General features: G+C 33.8%; 1 protein-coding gene across 2 annotated transcripts in view; it reads right to left on the bottom strand.

The window, feature by feature from the left end:
• The window catches only part of LOC128250586 (voltage-dependent calcium channel gamma-5 subunit), a 324,577-nt gene that overhangs the window by 4,431 nt on the left and 307,646 nt on the right, over positions 1-12,500 (bottom strand). For both annotated transcript variants that reach the window (XM_089340028.1, XM_089340027.1), the window contains one exon: positions 11,539-11,679. In XM_089340028.1, coding sequence (XP_089196154.1) covers positions 11,539-11,679 — 141 coding nt within the window. The remainder of the gene's footprint in view (positions 1-11,538; positions 11,680-12,500) is intronic.

Below are 12,500 nucleotides of genomic sequence, written 5' to 3'. Positions count from 1 at the left end.
ATCATTATTATCATATTTGTTGTTGTTGTTTGCAGTGGTGGTGGTTACATTCTCTTTGCTGGTGCATGCGTTGTTCTTTTTATTGATGTCATCTTTCACGTCATTATGGAATGGAGACGTGTGCCTGTTAATGTACTTAAAACGAAACTAGTAAAAAATGCTACTCTCACACACACATGCACACACATTCACACACATACACAGGCATATATATGTGTATCATATATACATATATATCACCAATATGTATATATATATATATATATATATATATATATATATATATATGTATGTATTATAAATATATATATATACTTCCCACATATGTGTGTATATACGTAACAATTGTTTAGTAGGGTTAGAAATCTGTATTTAAAAACGAAACACACACACATAGACAAATATACATGTAGTCATGTACATACGTGTGCTTGTACACACACACAAACATACATGCATACATACATATGTATGTGTATGCATATATATTTTTTGTGTGTGTGTATATATATGTATGTATATATTATATACACAGAAATGCTTTCAAATACATATATATATATATATATATATATATATATATATATATATATATACATACATACACATACATACATATATAAACATACACACATGTGCATCTTTTGTTGTTTTATGTGTGTGTATGTGTGTTTATGCACATGTATGTATGTATATATACATATGTGTATTTGCATATGTATATATGCATATATATATGTAGATATGAGCGTATTTGCGTATGTGTATATGCATCTGTATATATGCATCGACACACAAAAATATGCATATGTTCACGTGGTCACATATATACATGTCTATATAACGATTTTGGTATGTGTATCTTTGTATATGCGTGTGGTGTGTGTGTACGCATACGTTTACGATTTGTGTGTATGTATGTATGTGGCTGTGTGTACGTGTTCGTGCGTGTGCGTGTGAGTGTGCATCCTATCTCTGTATCTAAACGTCGCAGAATATCATATCACATAACACTACTTGAGACTCACCAACTCCACTCCGATAATTCGATCAAACGTGGAACCTTAAGGTTAAAATAATTTTGGCACGAGTTTCTAGTTGTGTGCAAGCTATATATATGGACTTCCGCCAAACACTAGTCCGATATGCTTCGAGCGAAATTCTAACTTTGAGTTCAAATAAACTTGAAGAATTATCTGCCTGTTTGCTTCCATAATTGCTGATCTTCTCTTTAATGTAGTGTACCACCTTCATGCTATGCTTCTTCTCCATTTTGCTCTTTCTAGATAAGGCCCCTGATAACAAAATATGTGAATTTCTCGGTAAGATATCTGCTACGCTGTATTATGGTGTGGGGTATGGCCTGATGGAGAGGTGGTTGTGGTGGTGGTGAAGTATATTAGATTGTTTTAGTTATTACTATAAACTCGCATAGCAATGTGTCATCTCTCTTTCACTTTCCTGTCCGCCTCTCTGTTTAGTCTGTTTGACTGTCTGTCTATCTCTTGCTTTTTATGTCATTCTGTATTACCTTTTGTTGTTTTGTGTATGCCTATATCATATTTGACTGCTCTGTCATCTGCTCATGCGTATGTGTGTATGTGTCTGGATTTGTTGATGTGTATATCTGTGTGTATGCGTGCGTCACAGTGAATGTATGGTATGTGTTTATATCTGTAAGTACACATATACATGTATAAATATATATATATATATATATATATATATATATATATTATATATACATATACACACACATATGCACACATAGATCTAGCTATGTATATATCGATATCGATATTTGTCTATCTGTTTATTTCTAGGTGTATATATATATATATATATATATATATATATATATATATATATATATATGTGTGTGTGTGTATATAGTGTCTATTGAAACCTAATTATTTCATCTGATACCTGAGTATCATGTCTGAGACATGATATTCAGGCAACGAATTCAAGAATCCAGTTTCCATTCTGTGTCAAGAGATTGTATTTCTATACATTGCAGCGGATTGATTCTTGTGTGACCTATGTGTATGGATATCGCTTTGATTTATTTACTTATAAATGTTCCGTTAAGTTCTGGTTGTCGCTGTTTCGTTTGCCAATTCGTTTTCTTTAATGCTGTGACTTGAAATAACAGTATCGAGAAAACAGTAATCAGTATATTTTAGCAAAGTACTCTTTGGCGCATATCATAAACATTGCAATACATTCAAATCATATATGAACGATGACGTTATTAACAGCTATAACATCACTTCGTCTTCACTGCACAACAGGCACAGTTACGCAGCTGTCCAAATTCCTGTAGCATCTACGATGAAGAAACATTAATTCTTAAAGAAAACTACAAGCACACGATTAGAATTTTATTCTACATACGGGATTAAATGCAAAATTAATTTCAACAATGTATCGATCCGCGCTGATAGATATCAATAGCGGTTGCATTCCGACAACCAGTTTAGCCTTGTGGATATTATCGGACTGGAGGAAAAATATTCTGAGTAACGGATAGCTTTGAACCAGAAAGAGCAAAATATTCAACATTACTCTTTTGAAAGCATTGAGTTCTTCACATACTCTGTGTAGCAAGAAAATAGTAACACTAACGTAATAGACTTACAAAGACACAACTTCCTACGCATCTCATCTATTTACCTATGCATATATGTGTGTGTGTGTATGTATATATATATATATATATATATATATATATATATATAAATTGTAAATGCAATATATATATATATATGTATGTGTGTGTATATCCATGTATATATACAGAATGCAAATACACATGTCGAAAGATGTGCGTTGCTTATGCACGTACATGTGCCTTGTGTATGTGTATTTCTTTCCTGGTGTGTATATGTGTATACACATATATACAAATATACATACATACATACATACATACATACGTATATATATATATATATATATATATATATATACGAACATGGCACACAAGCACACATACAAACCACACACGCAGATACACGTACATCGCGTAGGCCAGGGGCGATCTGTTATATTCTTTCATCGATGTCTTCGGAGTATTATTCCGTAGCTATATCTTAAATGTTTCCTTATATTGAAATCCGTTAAAATATGTGAAAATATACTGTTTCTCTGTTGACGGGAAAAACGTGCAAAGACTGCGCTATCTATTGCTTAGAATACTAATTCTCACCGACTATCTATCTACGTGCTCTCCCTGTATGTTCTGAAAGATTGTACGGTTGAGCATTATTATTAATATTATTATTATTATCATTATTATTATTAGTAGTTTTTTCTAGTAGATGTGGATTATATATATACATATATTTATATACACATGTATATACATACGTATACATACACACACACACACACACACACACACACACACACACACACACACACACACACATTTATATATATATGTATATATATATGTATATATATATATATATATATATATACGCATGTGTATATGGCATGGATATATCCATATAAGTATAAAAATATATATGTATGTGAATACACTGCTTCTGTATGTATATATTTGTGTCTATGTATATATATGTGTGTGTGTGTGTAAAGATAAATATGAGTGTATGTGTGTGAGGTGCGTGAGTCTGTATGTGTATATATATGTATGTATCTATCTCTCTCTCTCTCTTTCTCTCTTTCTTTCTCTCTCTCTCTCTCTCTCTCTCTCTCTCTCTCTCTCTATATATATATATATATATATATATATATATATATATATATATATATTTATATATATATATATATATATTTATATATATATATATATATATTTATATATATATATATATATATATATATATATATATATATATATATATATATATATATATATATATATATATATATATATATATATTTATATATATATATATATATATATATATATTTATATATATATATATATATATATATATATTTATATATATATATATATATATATATATATTTATATATATATATATATATATATATATATTTATATATATATATATATATATATATATATTTATATATATATATATATATATATATATATTTATATATATATATATATATATATATATATTTATATATATATATATATATATATATATATATATATTTATATATATATATATATATATGAATGGAAACAAAATGGAGATATACAATTGTGAATATAAAATATTACTTGGGTGATAATATATATATACTTTATATATATATATATATATATATATATGAGTGACCGAAGACTAACAAAGAAAAAGGCGGAAACACCGCTTAATTCTCGTAGTTAGAGATGTATTATAGAATAAGCGGTTGACATAACTTAACGCGTTGTTTAAAATTTCGAGAACGGGAAGCACGACCTTCTCATCAGACAAATGGCGACATTCGTCCCAATGTAACCGAAGACCTGGTCCTATTTTTTATATCTACGAAACCTCCTTATGCAATACGAGCTGCTAAGTCAAACTTTCATTTGCAACAAATATTTATACACGTAAATTTAAAGAATAATATTTAAATATTTATACTATTGGCTGTGTCGTAAGAGGTTTGCTTTCCAACCACATGGTTCCGGATTCAGTCCCGTTGCATGACACTTAGAGGCAAGTGTCTTCTACTCCTCAGGCCGATTAAATCCTTGTAAATGGATTTGGTAAACGGGAACTGAAAGAAACCCGTCGTGTGTGTGCATATATATGTGTGTGTATGTGTGTGTGTGTGTGTGTGTATGCCAGAATAAACACATAAATATGAAATAAATAAGGTGGGAAAAATAGTACTCGAATGCCGGACTAATATGTTTTTTTTATTAAAGCTGCAAAACCATCACAAAAGTAACACAAATACTGCTACTCAGAGTTTCACGTTCCCGTTTCTCGGACTGTTTTAATTGAGAATTCTCATTCAAAACTGGCCGACGAACGCGGACGTGAACCTCTGAGTAACAACTTGTGATATGTTTGCGATGTATTTGCATCTTTAATAATACAATATATATATATATATATATATATATATATATATATATATATATATATATATACATATATACATACATATATACATATATATATATATATATATATATATATATAACGTGAGAGAGTTAGGGGTTGGGGGTTCAACCCACTAAGGGATAGTATCTATCCAGTATACTGCTGCCGTGTGTGTATCTGTGAATGTCTGATCGACATACTGCTTCTGCTAAAATCTCTACACGGTGAGGAAGGTTGCTACATGACCAACAGGACAAAGTCTATACATGTGATTAATAAACATATCGGAGATCCTTATGTGTTTGTTTGAGGATCACTCTGCATTTGTCGAAGGATTAAAAATCTTAGTGTAAGCCATTTAATTAGTGAATCACAACTTCGATTTTATTGAAGAATGTCACTAGGAGAAGTATTTTTTTCTCTTCATAGTTTAGTTGCACTTGTGACATGAACGGATGAGCGATCAAGGCTCGGCAACATTAACGGCAGCCACAGAGGGAGAACGAAACCTCTGAGCATAAAATGGTATTGGTAGTGAGTACTAGCAAAGACTAGAATGTTAACCTTCCGCAGTAGATTGCTCTGAAGAGAACTTATGTTTTAAACACCGATTCTTCTCAACAAAGAACGAAGATATAAGGCAACACTGAGAGACCGGAAACTCAGCCGTGGAAATGGTAATGTTCCCTCCATCTTTGCTTCCGTATTCTCACTGAGTACGCTCGCACACGCACAGATACTCACACATACATCATTTGTACGTATTATATATATATACACACACACACACACACACACACACACACACACACACACACACACACACACACACACACACACACGCACTCGCTTATATGTTTGCTTGCATATATATATATACACACACACACACACACACGCTTACAGATATGGTGACGCAAAGAGGAAATAAATAGAACTAAAAAATAGGAGTATATATATATGTATATATATATATATATTTCTGTGGATGTTTAACAAGAACAACATTGTGATTCAAAGGCTGAGAGTTTCGCGCGTTGGCGATTATTAACGCACAAAGGTCTGGGCCATTGAGTCTCTCTGCTGCCTCACAGGAGTGGCTGTGTGGTAAGTAGCTTGCTTACTAACCACATAGTTCCAGGTTCAGAACCACTGCATGGCAACTTGGGCAAGTGTCTTCTACTATAGTCTCGAGCCGAGCAAAGCTTTGTGAGTGGATTTGGCAGACGGAAACTGAAAGAAGCCTGTGTGTGTGTGTGTGTGTGTGTGTGTGAGTGCGCACGAGTACGAGTGTGTTTCTGTGTTTGTCACTCCAAGATTACTTGACAACCGATGTTGGTGAGTTTACGACCCCGTATTCTAGCGGTTCGGCAAAAGAGCCCGATAGAATAAGTACTAGGCTTACAAAGAATAATTCCCGGGTTCGATTTGCTCTCGAATAAAGGCAGTGCTCCAGCATGGCTGCAGTCAAATGGCTGAAACAAGTAATATACATACATACATACATATGTATGCACAAGCACTTGCATATATATATATATATATATATATATATATATATATACACACACACAAGCATGTCCACACACGCGAGTGTGTGAACGTGTTTTTTTTTTGTGTTAGTATGTTTGTGTATGAATGCGTGCGTTTATTTGCTGTGAAACTGTATACATGTGGAGAATGCAATAGAAACGTGTAGCTGTGAAGTAATTAAGAGGGCGGAGAAGGTTAGGTGATGGCGGTACAGGCCCTGTCTTTCAAGTTTATATGTTTACAAAAGTGGAGACATGGCGAACAGAAACAGATCGATAGCTAATAACACCTGCATTTCAAATAAACGGCAGAAGAGACGGCATTCTGCCATGATGAAGATGGCGGCCTTGTGAATTTGTGATGTATGCATACAATCATGCTACACACGTGTCAATACATACATACATTTATGTATACATGTATGTATATATGTACATATGTATGTGTATATATATATATATATATATATATATATATATATATATTCATATATCTATATTCATATATCTATTTATATATATACACACACATATGTAGGTACGCATGTATCTACACACATATATATATGCATACAATGTTATACATGCATACTTACATACATGTATGTATGTATTTATGTATATGTGTATGTCTATATATATATATATATATATATATATATATATATCCATCCATCCATGTATGTATGTATTTATGTATATGTGTATATCTATATATATATATATATATATATATATATATATATCCATCCATCCATGTATGTATGTATGTACGTATGGTTAAATGCGTACGTGTGGCTACATGCGTGCGTGTGGTGCTACAGTATCGTAGCCTGATTTCTTCACCTACATATTTGCATTTACAGGTAATTTCCAAACACTCACGCGCACACGCTCTCTGTTGCAAACAGTTGCACACATACACGTACATGCGTGTGTCTATACGCCGACCATTCATAACCACGTATATATCTATACACACACCAAAACACGCACACACAATCACACACATATACACAAATATATATACACATATATACATATATTTATTCAGGCAAATATATAGGTGTACGCCTAATTATCCAATATACATGCACAAATAATAGAACGAATTCGTACGCTCGTCCGTACGGATATTTATACTGCACAAAAACTCCGACGCGGCACTGGGTTTCCATTGTTAAATGAATCTCTTCAGCAGTGGAACACATTACGCTGTCCATGGAGCTGTCTTTTAAATTCTATTCTGAACTATTCCATATTATTATTATTATTGTGCCAAAGTTTGAAATCCGCCCCTCCTCCTTCACCCCTTCCTCCTCCTAACTATCAATATTATTATTATTATTATTATTATTATTATTATTATTATTATTGTTGTTGTTATTGTCAATGTCGTCGTCGTCGCCGCCGCCACCACCACCATTTATTATTATTATTATTATTATTATTATTATTATTTAAAGCAGCGACCTGGTAGAATCGTTGGCACGCTGGGCGAAATGTTTGTCGACATTTCATACTTCTGTTGAGGTCGACTTTGCCTTTCATCCTTTCTGGATCGATGAAATAAGTACCAGTTACGCACTGGGGTCGATGTGACCGACTACCCCCTCCTCCAATTTTTCAGACCTTGTGCGTTTAGTAGAAAAGACTATTATTATTATCATTATTATTGGTGGTGCGTTAATAAAAGTGTTATCCAACGGCTCTTGCTGTTTGTTAATCAAACAAATAGAGAGAGAGCGCCAGTATTGACTGTTTTAGAACAACACAGATTATATAAATATTCTAGCGATAAAGCGTACTCGACTGGTTTAAGAGATGGGATGTACTTTAGACGTAATTATTTCAGATCGAATTTATAATATTAAGCACAGTCTATGATTACATAAATATATGGAAATGTCAAAGATTCTAATTACGCACGCACTCACTCACTCACTCAGATTCATTTCAATATTTAAATTCAATTTGCCACAATATTTTCGTGGCTGTGAGACCGCGACCTGATCACTGACAAAATTCCGTGCTGCATCTCACTTTTAAATGGCTTATAAACACCTTCCACGCTGCAATTGTTTTTGTTTCAACACACGATCTCAGATCAGCTCACTTGCTATGCAAGTACATCTCCACACACACACACACACACACACACATATATATATATATATATATATATACATACATACTCAACACAGATATACATTTTTTTTGCGAACCCATAAAAAACGAACTTCCACCAACAATTCTGCCTATATGTCTGTGCGCACCTCTGATTGTGGTGTATGCCAGAAGGTTTGCAAATCTAATGGAGGCCTCAAAAGACATCGTAAGATCCACAAAGATCATAACTTATCAGCAACTATTGCTGGTCCAAATCAGATGTGCAATCTTTGTGGGTGTCTTTTCAGAACATTGATTTAAAAAGCTACATCAGATGCCATGATGGTTCTAAGGTGTAGGTACAGGGAGGTGGTCAAACTCTGCCTAAGGAGTACACAACCACCATATATTCTATTTTACTCTCTTTTTACTTGTTTCAGTCATTCGACTGTGGCCATGCTGGAGCACCGACTTTAGTCGAGCAAATCGAGCGCAGGACTTATTCTTTGTAAGCCTAGTACTAATTCTATCGGTCTCTTTTGCCGAACCGCTAAGTTACGGGGACGTAAACACACCAGCATCGGTTGTCAAGCGATGTTGGGGCGACAAACACAGACAGACAAACATATACACAGACAGACACATATACATATATACGACGGGCTTCTTTCAGTGTCCGTCTACCAAATCCACACACAAGGCTTTGGTGGGCCCGAGGCTATAGTGGAAGACACTTGCCCAAGGTGCCACGCAGTGGGACTGAACCCGGAACCATGTGGTTCGTAAGCAAGCTACTTACCACACAGCCACTCGTACGCCTATATATATATATATATATATATATATATATATATATATATATAAATATATATATATATATATACACACACACACATATGTTTCTATTCGGTGTACACCTATACATATATTCTATTCTAGATTTTTACGTATTACGTATTACGTGAGTCGTTTGCTAAATATTGCTACGTGCTTCGGTGAGATCATCTTTTAAGGATCTTGGAAAAGGAAAATATATAAATCGGACCATTTCTATTTAAATAGTAACTAACTTAATGTCCACTCTGCAGATTTTTGCCTAAAAAAAGACAGGCACAGTTTGTAGATACTAAACTGTGTAGACATTTCGTTAGTGTCACCTGAATAGCTTAACACTGTGTGAGTATACAATGGCCTGATCGATAGACACAGTGTCTACATAACTGACTTGATTAATGGACGCTGTGTGTGGAAATGGATGCTATTGATAGCCAAACAGTTTCTTGATAATTACTGAATACACAGAGTTCGTAAATGTCAACATGATAGATGGACAGAAGTGATTGGATGGTGATTGGACGGAGATAATATTGAGGTTCCGATTTGATACATACGTACGTATGTGTGTGTGTGTGTGTGTGTGCGTGCATGCGTATACATATGCATGTATATATATATATATATATATATATATATATATATATATATATATATATGTATGTACATATATATTTATGTACATGTGTATATATATATATATATATATATATATGTAGTATTTATATACATATGTATGTATATATGTATGTGTCTATTTATCATGTTTCTATCCGTACGTATGTACGCTTATGTATATGCATATACACTATGATAGAAAGCATTGAGCATATAGCAACTTACATATTTGGAGAGGATAGACAGACATACGGTGGTTATTTTTCACTCCATCTATAAACACGCTGTCAAAATTGCTCTGATGGCTCGACAAGGTACGTCGATTGTGATTGAATATGCATATATTATGCTGTTTTTTTGTATTTCCTATTACAATTCCATACATGCTTAAGATACATTACAAGAAGAGATATCGATTCAATTTTTTGATTGATATATTTTTTCATCGACCTCCTAAAGTTGGCAAGAACAGTCGAAGTTTGTGGGAATTTAACTTAGAGTGTAAAGGGCCGTAGCTAAATGCCAGTAGGTAATTTATACTACGCTCTAATGATACTGCTTATCCAAAGCTTTGATATTTTAACAAAAATCCTTTCACAAAGATTGAATGACCCAGCAAATAGGGACTCTTCTGTGTCGAGAGTAGAAGACGGATGCCATGAAGAATCTAGCTGTGCCAGAAAAATACTTTAATGTTGAATGTAGTAACAAATTAACGTAAGGCGTTCTAACAATTCTAGTTATTATGGAGTCATTATTATTATAACATTATTAATTACTTGATCTTTACACGTGTTTCACTAGCGTATAATTGTGTGTTATGCAGTAATCATTACGTAACCAGTAACCTTAGGACCCGAGATCCTCAGAACAATATAGTAATTTAAATAACTTTTGATTACCAGCCCCAGCTGGTGTTCAGTCACATATATGCAGGGTAAAGATTTGTAAGACGCTCCAAAGATTCCCCATCTGAGGTTCTTTGGATGAATAGATGCATACACTTCAGGTGTGTATATCAACAGCTCAAGTAGCACACTAACTCAACCATATAATTACAAATACCAGGAACTCGCTTAACTCAAAACGCCAGCCTTGAACGCTCTGAAGAAGAACTTAGATAAAACTCAAAGAAGAACATACATATATAAATAGGAAAACCAAAAGTCAAAGACAGGAATAAACAGCAGACATCAATTTGACGTACACAATAAATATATTAGAACGAAGCTCAGTGAAACTTTCAGATGGAAAAATAGCAACGGAAATGACGTTTCGAGCCTGATTCTTCGTCGGATAGAAGTAAGATAGGAGGAATGAGTTGATAGTCCATACACGAGTTGATATGTAGATGTGTTACAGAGTGAAAAAAAGAGATCATTGTTAAATTGTTTACTTACCTGCTAAAACAAATAGAATGCCCCCAAAAAATGTCAACCTATTTCTTCGTGTGTTGCAATGGCCTACGAAGCAAATAATTCCACCAACAAGTAAAACCAGTAAACTGGCGAGCGGGAATATCGTGGAAGTTTTCATTGATACTGGAAAAGAAGAGAAACACACATAAATTCATATTCATATATATATATATATATATATATATATATATATACTACGAAGGCACGTGACTAAGTGGTTACAACATTCAGCCTACAATCGTGAGGTTGTGAGTTCGATACCATTCAGTTTTTGTCCGGCGTGCCGACGATCCTGCCCGCTTGCCGCTTCTGCTTAATCTTTCGCATTAAATGTATATAAAGCAAGTCCGCTGCCCTAACCACTGGGCCATTGCACCTCCACCAGCCTGGGACATATAATAAAAGAAAATTACATTTTTTGTGAAAAAAAAAAATCAACGCAGAGTGTAAACAAAGATTCTGAAGTGTTTGATTAAAACAAATAGCATATCTGGATTCAGCCCTCCCCACCCAAAAGGTCTTGAGAAATACTTGTCTATTCAATAAATATCTTTATGCCCCCACCCCACAAAACACTGTGGACCTGTGTGGTAGTCATGGGAACATTATTTTAAAAACAAATGATCATAAATGGGATGACCACATTAAATTGTAGCTGCAAATTGAACACGCATCCTCAAAGTTTGACTACTCGTTAAATCAATTAAAATGACATGCTAAGCCATTTTCATTAGATGAAGCATTGTTTCAGCGTAATCAGTAGTAGCGGCGGCGGCGGCGGCGGCAGCAGCACTACATTAATTAAGTCTTCCGTTAAAACTGTTGCTTTGCTACTCCATTTCTCGAAATCACTGTTTTTTTTTTGTTATTAGTTTGAATAAGATGAGAGTTGAGACGGGAAAGGGAGATGGGGGTGGTGGTGGTGGTGGTGGTGGTAGAAAAGT

This window comes from Octopus bimaculoides, chromosome 23 (genome assembly GCF_046866305.1).
Source record: "Octopus bimaculoides isolate indiv1 chromosome 23, ASM4686630v1, whole genome shotgun sequence".
Taxonomy (NCBI): Eukaryota; Metazoa; Mollusca; class Cephalopoda; order Octopoda; family Octopodidae; genus Octopus; species Octopus bimaculoides.
The sequence above is the reverse complement of the archived record's forward strand: the minus strand, read 5'-3'. Positions and strand labels throughout refer to the sequence as shown.